This window comes from Sapajus apella, unplaced genomic scaffold (genome assembly GCF_009761245.1).
Source record: "Sapajus apella isolate SASKATOON/1434 unplaced genomic scaffold, GSC_monkey_1.0 scaffold47, whole genome shotgun sequence".
Lineage (NCBI taxonomy): Eukaryota > Metazoa > Chordata > Mammalia > Primates > Cebidae > Sapajus > Sapajus apella.
Genome location: NW_022436987.1, coordinates 1993081 through 2006987, shown reverse-complemented (window position 1 = coordinate 2006987; position 13907 = coordinate 1993081). Strand labels below are relative to the sequence as shown.

The window sequence follows — 13907 nt, the reverse complement described above, 5'->3', positions numbered from 1 at the left end:
TATTCACATTCCCCACAGGCACTGAACAAGACGATGTTCTTCCTTCTTGTTTTAGCTCTCATGCTTGTAAACAAGTGTCCCCTTTATTTATTTTTTTTTTGAATTTTTTTTTACTGCTTTTTTTCTGGTGATTTCACTGTTTAAATGGTCCCCAAGTATAGTGCTGAAGTGCTGTCTAATGTTCCTAAGTACAAGAAGGCTGTGATGTGTCTTACGGAGAAAATACATGTTAGATAAGCTTTATTCAGGCATGAATTACAGTTGTGTTGGCTGTGGGTTCAATGTTAATGAATCAACAATGTATATTAAATATAAGATGTCTTTAAAGAGAAATGCACATCAAACAAGGTTATGTATTGACCAGTTGAAAAAAAATGTTATGGCTAGAGGCTCTCAGAAACCTAAGTGGTGAGGTCTGGGCTGGGATCAGGTTTGGGCCCATGTCATACTCGTCCTTTCTGTGTGTCTGCCATCCAGAGACTCTAGGCACCAGCTGCTCATTCTAATCGCCACCTACCTCTGGCTTTTCTAGCCAAGAAGAGGGAACACCACTCACCCCAGCCTCTCCCTAGGTGACAGCCACAGACGCAGATAGTGGCCCATTTGGCCTCCTCTCCTATTCCTTGGGTGCTGGCCTTGGGGCCTCCGGATCTCCCCCATTCCGCATTGATGCCCACAGCGGTGATGTGTGCACAACCCGGACCCTGGACCGCGACCAAGGGCCCTCGAGCTTTGACTTCACAGTGACAGCTGTGGATGGGGTGAGTCGGCAGACCATGGGCAGGTTGGGATGTTGCGGTAGGGCACTCACCAGGGCCAGATAAGGCCCAACTGACCTATGGCTGCATGTCCCACTAGGGAGGCCTCAAGTCCATGGTATATGTGAAGGTGTTTCTGTCAGACGAGAATGACAACCCTCCTCAGTTTTATCCACGGGAGTATGCTACAAGTCTAAGTGCCCACAGTCCACCAGGCACAGCTGTGCTGAGGGTGCGTGCCCATGACCCTGACCAGGGGTCCCACGGGCGACTCTCCTACCATATCCTGGCTGGGAATAGCCCTGCACTTTTTGCCTTGGATGAGCAATCAGGTGAGGATCCTCCCATTCCTGGAGCCTTCTCCCAGGCCCCCGTCCCCACCTGCCTAAATGATGTCCTACCCACTTCCTTCCTAACCTTTCCAGCCCTATTATGTTTCCTTATATATCTCTGCTTCTATCCTTCCTCCCAGGGCTTTTGACAGTAGCCTGGCCCTTGGCTAGACGGGCCAATTCTGTGGTGCAGCTGGAGATCGGGGCTCAGGATGGAGGTGGCCTGCAGGCAGAACCCAGTGCCCGAGTGAACATCAGCATTGTGCCTGGAACCCCCACACCACCCATATTTGAGCAACTACAGTATGTTTTTTCTGTGCCGGAGGATGTGGCACCAGGCACCAGTGTGGGCATAGTCCAGGCACACAACCCACCAGGTATTATTTAGCTTTATACCCACTTGGTGCCAGACCCAAATACCCCAGTATAACCCTCCAGCACCATCTGAAGTTACCTTAGAGTATCACGGCGCAGACAGCCCCAGTAAAAAACACTCTGGTGCCAATGCCCAGCACCTCCTTAGGCACGGTGCAGGCACACTGCTTCATGAGGCACATGAATGTCACCTCAGTGCCAACCAACTTCTTTGCCAACCCCTTCCCCTCCTCCTAATATTGAAAGCCATGGGTGTGGGCACTGCCCAGTCCTTCTTGAGATCAGAGTCTGGCTCCTGACTCAATAATTGCCCCCCCTCTTTGTTGACCCCCTTTTTCCTCCTCCCTAGGTCGTTTGGCACCTGTGACCCTTGCCCTATCAGGTGGGGACCCCCGAGGACTCTTCTCCCTAGATGCGGTTTCAGGGTTGTTGCAAACACTTTGCCCCCTGGACCGGGAGCTACTGGGACCAGTGCTGGAGCTGGAGGTGCGAGCAGGCAGTGGAGTGCCCCCAGCTTTCGCTGTAGCTCGGGTGCGTGTACTGCTGGATGATGTGAATGACAACTCCCCTGCCTTTCCTGCACCTGAAGACACGGTATTGCTACCACCAAACACTGCCCCAGGGACTCCCATCTATACACTGCGGGCTCTTGACCCTGACTCAGGTGTTAACAGTCGAGTCACCTTTACCCTGCTTGCTGGGGGTGGTGGAGACTTCACCGTGGACCCCACCACAGGCCATGTACGGCTTATGAGGCCTCTGGGGCCCTCAGGAGGGCAAGCCCATGAGTTAGAGCTGGAGGCCCGGGATGGGGGTTCCCCACCACGCACCAGCCACTTTCGACTACGGGTGGTGGTACAGGATGTGGGAACCCGTGGGCTGGCTCCCCGATTCGACAGCCCTACCTACCGTGTGGACCTGCCCTCAGGCACCATCCCTGGAACTCAGGTCCTGCAAGTGCAGGCCCAAGCACCAGATGGGGGCCCTATCACCTATCACCTTGCAGCAGAGGGAACAAGTAGTCCCTTTGGTCTGGAGCCACAGAGTGGGTGGCTATGGGTACGGACAGCACTGGACCGTGAGGCCCAGGAGTTGTACACACTGAAGGTAATGGCAGTGTCTGGGTCCAAAGCTGAGTTGGGGCAGCAGACAGGCACAGCCACCGTGAGGGTCAGCATCCTCAACCAGAATGAACACAGTCCCCGCTTGTCTGAGGATCCCACCTTCCTGGCTGTGGCTGAGAACCAGCCCCCAGGAACTAGCGTGGGCCGAGTCTTTGCTACTGACCGAGACTCGGGACCCAACGGACGTCTGACCTACAGCCTGCAACAGCTATCTGAAGATAGCAAGGCCTTCCGCATCCACCCCCAGACTGGTGAGCACAGAGACCCAAATCCCAAGACCCCATAGCCTTATCCCCAGCCTGATGAACATCCAGACAGGATCCCCAAACCCCAGCTCCCATCTCGCCTCTAAGAACAAGCACTTAGCCTTGGCATTCCCTCCCCCAACCCCCAAATCCCAGCTTCTTAGGTGCAAGTCTCAGGCTTTACATCCCTAAACATCTTGTACATGATCTCCTTCTTGCACTCCCAGGAGAAGTGACCACACTCCAAACCCTGGACCGTGAGCAGCAGAGCAGCTATCAGCTCCTGGTGCAGGTGCAGGATGGAGGGAGCCCATCCCGCAGCACCACAGGCACTGTGCATGTTGCAGTGCTTGACCTCAACGACAACAGCCCCACCTTCCTGCAGGCTTCAGGAGCTGCTGGTGGCGGCCTCCCTGTACAGGTATGTGAAGTGGCAGGACTTTGTCCTGTAGAAGTGTGAGAGGCAGTGGGGATCTCCCCATAGAGCTATAGGTATAGGTAAGAAACTGCCTCCTGGATCAGGTGTGAGAGCAGAAAAGAGGTTCTGCTTGCCCACAGGTGAGAGAAGCTTTATCCTGAGTTGTCTAAAGAACAGGAAAGAGACAACTAGGTGAGTTGTGTTCCTACAGGTACCAGACCGCGTGCCTCCAGGAACACTGGTGACGACTCTGCAGGCGAAGGATCCAGATGAGGGGGAGAATGGGACCATCCTGTACACGCTAACTGGTATGGGAGTGGAGAGAAAGGAATTGGTGGATGATGACATACCCTCATGGCCTGCCCAGCTCTGGGCCCCAAGCCCTCATCTTCCTTTGCCTGTCCCCAGGTCCTGGCTCAGAGCTTTTCTCTCTGCACCCTCACTCAGGGGAGCTGCTGACTGCAGCTCCCCTGATCCGAGCAGAGCGGCCTCACTATGTGCTGACATTGAGTGCTCACGACCAAGGCAGCCCTCCTCGAAGTGCCAGCCTCCAACTGCTAGTGCAGGTATGGCTGCCCTTCCCACAGTCTGCTCACCTTCCCTTGGTTACCGCTGTAGGCACCCTGCCCCCCCAGAAGCTAGAGCTACCGGGGGCGCATATACTAGTCCTTGGGCCCCACTAGTAGGCTATTTTGACCACTCTTCCCTACCACCTGGGAAGCTAGCCCAGATCTCCTTTTACACCAGCCCTCACTATTCCGTTCTCCCTCCCCGGTCCACAACAGGTGCTTCCCTCAGCTCGCTTGGCCGAGCCGCCCCCAGATATCGCAGAGCGGGACCCAGCGGCACCTTTGCCTGTCGTGCTGACGGTGACAGCAGCTGAGGGGCTGCGGCCCGGCTCTCTGTTAGGCTCGGTGGCACCGCCAGAGCCCGCGGGTGTGGGGGCACTCACCTACACATTGGTGGGCGGTGCCGACCCCGAGGGCACCTTCGCGCTGGATGCGTCCTCAGGGCGCTTGTACCTGGCGCGGCCCCTGGACTTTGAAGCTGGCCCCCCATGGCGCGCGCTCACCGTACGCGCGGAGGGGCCGGGAGGCGCGGGCGCCCGGCTGCTGCGAGTGCAGGTGCGCGTGCAGGACGAGAATGAGCATGCGCCCACCTTCGCGCGCGACCCGCTGGCTCTCGCGTTGCCAGAGAACCCGGAACCCGGCGCAGCGCTGTACACTTTCCGCGCGTCGGACGCCGATGGCCCCGGCCCCAATAGCGACGTGCGCTACCGCCTGCTGCGCCAGGAGCCGCCCGTGCCCGCGCTTCGCCTGGACGCGCGCACTGGGGCGCTCAGCGCTCCGCGCGGCCTGGACCGAGAAACCACACCCGCGCTGCTGCTGCTGGTGGAAGCCACCGACCGGCCCGCCAACGCCAGTCGCCGTCGTGCAGCACGCGTTTCTGCGCGCGTCTTTGTCACGGATGAAAACGACAACGCTCCAGTCTTTGCCTCGCCTTCACGGGTGCGCCTCCCGGAGGATCAGCCGCCTGGGCCCGCGGCGCTGCACGTGGTAGCCAGGGACCCGGACCTGGGCGAGGCGGCACGCGTGTCCTATCGCCTGGCATCTGGCGGGGACGGCCACTTCCGGCTGCACTCAAGCAGTGGTGAGAGTTGGGTCTCGGGGTGAGGGCGCGTAAGGTGCTGATGTGAAGTGTTGAGGTCTCCACCAACCTGCCTTACCGCTCACCTAGGAGCGCTGTCCGTGGTGCGGCCCTTGGACCGCGAACAACGAGCTGAGCACATACTGACGGTGGTGGCCTCAGACCACGGCTCCCCGCCGCGTTCGGCCACTCAGGTCCTGACTGTCAGTGTCGCTGACGTCAATGACGAGGCGCCTACTTTCCAGCAGCAGGAGTACAGCGTCCTCTTGCGTGAGAACAGCCCGCCTGGCACATTTCTCCTCACATTGCAAGCAACCGACCCAGACCTGGGTAAGACCTGGGGGGATAAATCGTGAGTGGGATGGACTGGGGCAAGAAAAGCATTTTTACCCACTGATCGCCCTCCATGTTGCCCCTCCTCAGGAGCCAACGGGCAGGTGACTTATGGAGGCGTCTCTAGCGAAAGCTTTTCTCTGGATCCTGACACAGGTGTTCTCAAGACTCTTCGGGCCCTGGATCGAGAGGAGCAGGAGGAGATCAACCTGACAGGTACATGTTGACAGGACCCCAAGAGCCTGAGTGAGGTGTTGTAAACACCCGTGCTACATGGACAGAAGCCCCAAAGTACTACCTTCTAGAAGTTTTCGCTTATTACCACAAAGCTCCTGTTACATTTTTAGACCCTTTTGGGGAGTCGAGAGTTTGGCAGGGTGCAAGGTGAACTGACTTCTAGACTGTCACGACTGTGACCATACAAATTCTAAAATGCATAATGTCACAGCTATGCCCTCCAGACCTCCCTCGTATACTGCAGCCATTTAACAGAGGAGCATATTGATACTGAATATTGGAGAGGTAAAGTGACTTGCCCAAGCTCATGCAGCTTGGAAGTAGCAGTGCTGGGACTTGAACTCAGATCTTTTCATACCTCATTTAGTGCCTTTCCTGTTACACCACCACTAGTCCAAGATATATCTTGCACGCACCAAGCATGGGAGGTAGGACACATGTATGTTTATGTATGCATGACACGTGTGCCTGGGAAGTGTGCAGAGATGGACATTTTCTGGTTTGTGTGCACCTGGTGAACATGTATGAACACTGTGTGGTGTGGATTTCTCCATGTGATGAGAGCAGGCTAGACCTCATTGATTTTGCTTCCCCACAGTGTATGCCCAGGATAGGGGCTCACCTCCCCTGTTAACTCATGTCACCGTTCGCGTGGCTGTGGAGGATGAGAATGACCACGCACCAACCTTTGGGAGTGCCCATCTCTCTCTGGAGGTGCCTGAGGGCCAGGACCCCCAGACCCTTACCATGCTTCGGGCCTCTGATCCAGATGTGGGAGCCAATGGGCAGCTGCAGTACCGCATCCTAGGTGAGAACCTTCCCACTCCCACCAACCCAGCACCCACTTGCCTGGTTCTTGCTCCTTCTTGGCTGCTGTCAGCCTCACTGAGTGTATCTGGGTCTCCTTTTTTCTCTTGATGTCGTCCACCTTTTCTTTCATGCTTATATCAGCGTATCTCTGTATCTCTTTCCATGCTCTTTGTCTCCCTCTGTGTCTCTGTTTCTGTCTTCCTCTTTTATTTCTCATTTGTCTATTCCTGTAGAGCAGACATTCTCAAACTTTTTTGGTGGATTATATCAGTATTTATGTGGATTATATCAGTATTTACTGTATTAGATATTAAAACTGAGATAATGTTAAAATATGATTGTGAAACAGGCCAATGAAGTATACAGCTTGCTGGTATTTCTGTGTAAGCACAAGAAAATGCTAAGATTTCAAGTAACAATTTGTTGGACAGTAATGAATTTCAGAGATTACAGCAGGTATAACTGAAGATAGCTAGAATAAACAATCTCTGAAGACACACACATTCATGCTTTTATCTAGAATATGTTAGAAAATACAGGAATACATAAGAACATATTCCATTAACCAAGACATATCATCACATGTCACAGAGCATCTGCTAATTCTACTGTACATCTGTGAAATAATGAGAATAAAAAGGGCGTATAATGGCTTAGTAGTGCTATGAAATAATTTTATCTTAGGCATATGAAAAGGACTTAGGAACTCCAGGGGATCCCAGATCACACACAGATGATGCCAGCTGCTTTATAATATCTTCTGTTACCTTCCATTTCCATTTTTCTCTGTTTCTCTCCCTTTCTCTCATGTGTTCACTTGCTTTTGTGCACATGCATGCACTCGCTCTCCCTCTCTGCTGTGGCCTATAAATCACCCCCATCCCCATGACACATGTATATTTATATGTGCATGCCCTTCTCTGCAGATGGGGACCCATCAGGAGCTTTTGTCCTAGACCTTGCTTCTGGAGAGTTTGGCACCATGAGGCCACTAGACCGAGAGGTGGAGCCAGCATTCCAGCTGAAGATAGAGGCCCGGGATGGAGGCCAGCCAGCTCTCAGTGCCACTCTGCTTGTGACAGTGATAGTGCTGGATGCCAATGACCATGCTCCAGCCTTTCCTGTGCCTGCCTACTCTGTGGAGGTGCCGGAGGATGTGCCTGCAGGGACCCTGCTGCTGCAGCTACAGGCTCATGACCCTGATGCTGGAACCAATGGCCATGTAACCTACTACCTGGGTGCTGGTACAGCAGGGGCCTTCCTGCTGGAGCCCAGCTCTGGAGAACTACGCACAGCTGCAGCCTTGGACAGAGAACAGTGTCCCAGCTACACCTTTTCTGTGAGTGCAGTGGATGGTGCAGCCGCTGGGCCCCTAAGCACCACAGTGTCTGTCACCATCACGGTGCGCGATGTCAATGACCATGCACCCACCTTCCCCACTAGTCCTCTGCGCCTGCGCCTGCCCCGCCCAGGCCCCAGCTTCAGTACCCCAACCCTGGCTCTAGCCACACTGAGAGCTGAAGATCGTGATGCTGGTGCCAATGCTTCCATTCTGTACCGGCTGGCAGGCACACCACCTCCTGGCACTACTGTGGACTCTTACACTGGTGAAATCCGTGTGGCCCGCTCTCCTGTAGCTCTAGGCCCCCGGGATCGTGTCCTCTTCGTTGTGGCCACTGACCTTGGCCGTCCAGCTCGCTCTGCCACTGGTGTGATCATTGTTGGACTGCAGGGGGAAGCTGAGCGTGGACCCCGCTTTCCCCGGGCTAGCAGTGAGGCTATAATTCGTGAGAATGCACCCCCAGGTGGGTCCCCAGCCATGTCTCTCCGATTCGAACTCCAAAATGGGCTGGAGTTGCTCATTGAAAATGTCCCCCAAACTCTCCCAGTCTAGTGCTTACAGTTCAACAATACTGTTCTTTCTGCAGGGACTCTTATTGTCTCCCCCAGAGCTGTCCATGCAGGAGGCTCAAATGGACCCATCACCTACACCATTCTCAGTGGGAATGAGAAAGGGACATTCTCCATCCAGCCTAGTACAGGTAAGGAAGATGAGCAAGAGCTCTGTGCAGGACAGGACAGGCTACTGGGGAAGTAGGTTATTTGTGTCAGAGGAGCCTTTGATGGGTGAAGGGCTGTCCCTGAGTAAGGGGTATCAGAGAAGGAGGCTCCAGGGCAAGCAAAGGGGGCTGTCACTGATGCATTCTGCCTCCCCCAGGAGCCATCACAGTTCGCTCAGCAGAGGGGCTGGACTTCGAGGTGAGTCCACGGCTGCGACTGGTGCTGCAGGCAGAGAGTGGAGGAGCCTTTGCCTTCTCGGTGCTGACCCTGACTTTGCAAGATGCCAACGACAATGCTCCCCGTTTTCTGCGGCCCCATTATGTGGCCTTCCTGCCTGAGTCCCGGCCGTTTGAGGGGCCCCTGCTGCAGGTGTGGGGTGTGATGGAAAGATGGGGGGCAGGGCTAGTCAGACTTGTCTGTTACTAGACCAGTGCCAGCAGCCTCCTACCCTCACCAGGTGGAGGCAGATGACCTGGATCAAGGCTCTGGAGGACAGATTTCCTACAGTCTGGCCGCATCCCAGCCGGCACGTGGATTGTTCCACGTAGACCCAGCCACAGGCATTATCACTACCACAGCCATTCTGGACCGTGAGATCTGGGCTGAAACACGGTGAGGCCTGGCCCTGTGGACCCAAAACCCCATCTTGGGCCTGTACAGTTTGAAGTCCTGCCTTCAACCCACCTTGGTCCCTTGACCACATCCTGAATTCCCTAGCCCTAAGCTCTGTCCTGAGTCCTAGCCCTGCCCAGGGTTCCCCCTTATTGCCATACCCCACCTGATGATTGTGCTTTGTGTCCAGGTTGGTACTGATGGCCACAGACAGAGGGAGCCCAGCCTTGGTGGGCTCAGCTACCTTGACAGTGATGGTCATTGATACCAATGACAATCGCCCAACCATCCCCCAGCCCTGGGAACTCCGAGTGTCAGAAGGTGAGGCTGAGGAAAGTGGGTGGTATAAAGAGTGACAGACATTTGTCTCCACCCTGCAGCTCAGGGTGGGGCTGGGTCCATGCCAAACACACTTGTCTCGTGTATTTCAGATGCATTATTGGGCTCAGAGATTGCACAGGTAACAGGAAATGATGTGGACTCAGGACCAGTGCTGTGGTATGTGCTGAGCCCATCTGGGCCCCAGGATCCCTTCAGTGTTGGGCGCTATGGAGGCCGTGTCTCCCTCATGGGGCCTCTGGACTTTGAGCAGTGTGACCGCTACCAGCTGCAGCTGCTGGCGCATGATGGGCCTCATGAGGGCCATGCCAACCTCACAGTGCTTGTGGAGGATGTCAATGACAATGCACCTGCCTTCTCACAGAGCCTCTACCAGGTATTGATACTCCTGGATTCTTGTACACCTGGGCCTGGGTTGTTCCTGTTGGAGGGAAGCATCAGAGCTGGCAGCTGCAGAGGTGGGCTGGATGTTGGAGCTGATCTGGGAATGGGAAGGTCCCAAGTCCTATGAACTACATCCTGTTTTTCATCCTGTACCCAGAAAGGGGAGAAGGTGGGCATATCCCATTCGAATACTTAGGAGTAGGGGCTAAGTTGGAATGGATGCCAAGCAGGGCTCAAGGAACCAAGCTCCAGAACAGGCTGCGAGGACAACAGGGAAGCCTGGCCATAAGCATCTCTCCTCACACTTCAGGTAATGCTGCTTGAGCACACCCCCCCAGGCAGTGCCATTCTCTCTGTCTCTGCCACTGATCGGGACTCAGGTGCCAACGGTCACATCTCCTACCACCTGGCATCCCCTGCTGATGGCTTCAGTGTTGACCCCAACAATGGTGCGTCTTTCCCAGGATCTGCCCCTTGTTTTTGACTGTGTTAGGCTATAATCTGACCTAATTCCTAGAATTTGTTACTCAAACTCTTTAACTGCTGGATCTCTGGCCCAGGCAGGACATTTCCTCCCCACTGTCTTCATTATAAGCCCCTTGTTGACTGCATGTCTAGAAGCTGTTCCCTAAGTTGTGAATCCTTGAGGCTATCCCATTGTCTCCTAGCACGTAGGCCATTCCCTGAATCTGACTTCTAAAACCATTTCCTAGATCCTGAAGGGTCACTCTTCTGCTCACTCACAGCCTTTGCTGAATATATTTCTTTCCCTTCCTTTCTCCTCTCAGGGACTCTATTCACAATAGTGGAAACAGTGGCCTTGGGCCATGAGGGGTCAGGAGCAGTGGATGTGGTTCTGGAAGCACGAGACCACGGGGCTCCAGGTCGGGCAGCACGAGCCACAGTGCATGTGCAGCTGCAGGACCAGAATGACCATGCCCCGAGCTTCACATTGCCACACTACCGTGTGGCTGTGACTGAGGACCTGCCCCCTGGCTCCACTCTGCTCACCCTGGAAGCTACAGATGCTGATGGAAGCCGTACCCATGCCGCTGTGGACTACAGCATCATCAGTGGCAACCGGGGCCAAGTCTTCCAGCTAGAACCCAGGCTGGCTGAGGCTGGCGAGGGTGCTGGACCAGGCCCCCAGGCACTGGGCTGCCTGGTGTTGCTTGAATCTCTAGACTTTGAAAGCCTGACACACTACAATCTAACAGTGGCTGCAGCTGACCGTGGGCAGCCACCCCGAAGCTCAGTTGTGCCAGTCACTGTCACTGTACTAGATGTCAATGACAACCCACCTGTCTTTACCCGAGCATCCTACCGTGTGGCAGTACCTGAGGACACACCTGTTGGAGCTGAGCTGCTACATGTAGAGGCCTCTGACGCTGACCCTGGCCCTCATGGCCTCGTGCATTTCGCTGTTAGCTCGGGCGACCCATCAGGGCTCTTTGAGCTGGATGAGAGTTCAGGCACCTTACGACTGGCCCATGCCCTGGACTGTGAGACCCAGGCTCGACATCAGCTTGTAGTGCAGGCTGCTGACCCTGCTGGTGCACACTTTGCTTTGGCACCGGTGACAATTGAGGTACAGGATGTGAATGATCATGGTCCAGCCTTCCCACTGAACTTACTCAGCACCAGCCTGGCCGAGAATCAGCCTCCAGGCACTCTCGTGACCACTCTGCATGCAATTGATGGGGATGCTGGGGCTTTTGGGAGGCTCCGCTATAGCCTGTTGGAGGCTGGGCCGGGGCCTGAGGGCCGTGAGGCATTTGCACTGAACAGCTCAACAGGGGAATTGCGTGCACGAATGCCCTTTGACTATGAGCACACAGAAAGCTTCCGGCTGCTGGTGGGTGCTGCCGATGCTGGGAATCTCTCAGCCTCTGTCACTGTATCAGTGCTGGTGACCGGAGAGGATGAGTATGACCCTGTATTTCTGGCACCAGCTTTCCACTTCCAAGTGCCAGAAGGTGCCCGGCGTGGCCATAGCTTGGGTCATGTGCAGGCCACAGATGAGGATGGGGGTGCCGATGGCCTGGTTCTCTATTCCCTTGCCACCTCTTCCCCCTATTTTGGTATTAACCAGACTACAGGTGCCCTGTACCTGCGGGTGGACAGTCGGGCACCAGGCAGTGGAACAGCCACCTCTGAGGGTGGAGGCCGGACCCGGCGGGAAGCACCGCGGGAGCTGAGGCTGGAGGTGGTAGCACGAGGGCCTCTGCCTGGTTCCCGGAGTGCCACAGTGCCTGTGACCGTGGATATCACCCACACTGCACTGGGCCTGGCACCTGACCTCAACCTGCTATTAGTAGGGGCCGTGGCAGCCTCTTTGGGAGTTGTGGTGGTGCTTGCACTGGCAGCCCTGGTCCTAGGACTTGTTCGGGCCCGTAGCCGCAAGGCTGAGGCAGCCCCTGGCCCAATGTCACAAGCAGCACCCTTAGCCAGTGGCTCACTGCAGAAGCTGGGCCGGGAGCCGCCCAGTCCACCACCCTCTGAGCACCTCTATCACCAGACTCTTCCAAGCTATGGTGGGCCAGGAGCTGGAGGACCCTACCCCCGTGGTGGCTCCTTGGATCCTTCACATTCAAGTGGCCGAGGCTCAGCAGAAGCTGCAGAGGATGATGAGATCCGCATGATCAATGAGTTCCCCCGTGTGGCCAGTGTGGCCTCCTCTCTGGCTGCCCGTGGCCCTGACTCAGGCATCCAGCAGGATGCAGATGGACTGAGTGACACATCCTGTGAGCCACCTGCCCCTGAAACCTGGTATAAGGGCCGAAAGGCAGGGCTGCTGCTTCCAGGTGCAGGAACCACTCTCTACCGAGAGGAGGGGCCCCCAGCCACTGCCACAGCCTTCCTGGGGGGCTGTGGCCTGAGCCCGGCACCCTCTGGGGACTATGGCTTCCCAGCAGATGGCAAGCCATGTGTGGCAGGTGCACTGACAGCCATTGTGGCTGGCGAGGAGGAGCTCCGTGGCAGCTATAACTGGGACTACCTGCTGAGTTGGTGCCCTCAGTTCCAACCACTGGCCAGTGTCTTCACAGAGATCGCTCGGCTCAAGGATGAAGCTCGGCCATGTCCCCCAGCTCCCCGTATCGACCCACCACCCCTCATCACTGCCGTGGCCCACCCAGGAGCCAAGTCTGTGCCCCCTAAGCCAGCAAACACAGCTGCAGCCCGGGCCATCTTCCCACCAGCTTGTCACCGCTCTCCCATCAGCCATGAAGGCTCCTTGTCCTCAGCTGCCATGTCCCCCAGCTTCTCACCCTCTCTGTCTCCTTTGGCTGCTCGCTCACCCGTTGTCTCACCATTTGGGGTGGCCCAGGGTCCCTCAGCCTCGGCACTCAGCGCAGAGTCTGGCCTGGAGCCACCTGATGACACGGAGCTGCACATCTAGCTGTGGCCCAGGCTGGGCCCCGACCTGGGATGCGTACAGTGTCCCCAATGCAGGCCCCACTCTGAGCCTGCCCTGGGCAGCCTTGGACCATGACTGGCTACGGGGAGGCCACTACCAGGCCCCAGTTCTCCACCCTGAACTCCCCAGCCCCCTCAGAGCACTAGGACCACAGAAGCCCTGTTGGTCACTGACCTGTGGCCAGGTCCAATGTGGGGAGAAATATGAAGGAGGTAGCAGCCCTGGGTTCTCAGTGAGGGCTCCCTGCTCTGCACCAGCACCATGAGATGGAGCTGAGACTTTTATTTATTAGGGGGTAGGGGGATGGAGGAGGTCCCTCCAACGTATTTGGACCCAGCTCCTTTGGGTTCCACTGACACCCTGCCCCTGCCCAGAACCAAGTGCCAATTCTCACTCTGGAGCCTTAATAAACTGCAATTTGTATCCGGTCTCCGGCTTTTGTCAAATAGGGATGACTGGAAGACACCTAGCAGACTACTGTGGACACTTCAGGAGGCACACAGCAGTGGTGGGGTGGGGATGGCACTGGGAGCTCAGGAGCCTAGCCTGAGGCTGATGATCACATCTCTCTGCAGCTAATCTTTTCCTTCTAATATGAGCAAGAGGCCAGGAAGACCTTGAGAGGGATCAGTTGGGTGGGAGAGGGGATCTTGGTGATGACCAGCTCTGGGCCTGAGGTTCTTAAAATAGATTGAGGTGGATACAAGAGCAGTCAAGTGGTTTGTTTTTCTTGAGGCCACTAAAAATCCACATTGTAATAATAGCTCAGTTTGTTGAACCTTTGTCATGTCAGGCTCTCTGCAGGAGGCTGTCT

General features: G+C 55.8%; 1 protein-coding gene across 1 annotated transcript in view; it reads left to right on the top strand.

Moving 5' to 3' along the window:
• The window catches only part of DCHS1 (dachsous cadherin-related 1), a 34834-nt gene extending 21313 nt beyond the window's left edge, over positions 1 to 13521 (top strand). The window contains exons 3-21 of the mRNA XM_032240593.1: positions 573 to 761; positions 859 to 1090; positions 1231 to 1467; positions 1815 to 2840; positions 3062 to 3255; positions 3464 to 3560; positions 3661 to 3818; positions 4038 to 4902; positions 4990 to 5229; positions 5323 to 5448; positions 6068 to 6277; positions 7206 to 8084; positions 8208 to 8321; positions 8498 to 8709; positions 8798 to 8952; positions 9143 to 9273; positions 9384 to 9667; positions 9986 to 10124; positions 10464 to 13521. Coding sequence (XP_032096484.1) covers positions 573 to 761; positions 859 to 1090; positions 1231 to 1467; positions 1815 to 2840; positions 3062 to 3255; positions 3464 to 3560; positions 3661 to 3818; positions 4038 to 4902; positions 4990 to 5229; positions 5323 to 5448; positions 6068 to 6277; positions 7206 to 8084; positions 8208 to 8321; positions 8498 to 8709; positions 8798 to 8952; positions 9143 to 9273; positions 9384 to 9667; positions 9986 to 10124; positions 10464 to 13075 — 8100 coding nt within the window. The 3' untranslated portion in view covers positions 13076 to 13521. The remainder of the gene's footprint in view (positions 1 to 572; positions 762 to 858; positions 1091 to 1230; positions 1468 to 1814; positions 2841 to 3061; positions 3256 to 3463; positions 3561 to 3660; positions 3819 to 4037; positions 4903 to 4989; positions 5230 to 5322; positions 5449 to 6067; positions 6278 to 7205; positions 8085 to 8207; positions 8322 to 8497; positions 8710 to 8797; positions 8953 to 9142; positions 9274 to 9383; positions 9668 to 9985; positions 10125 to 10463) is intronic.
• Positions 13522 to 13907: the final 386 nt, after the last annotated feature.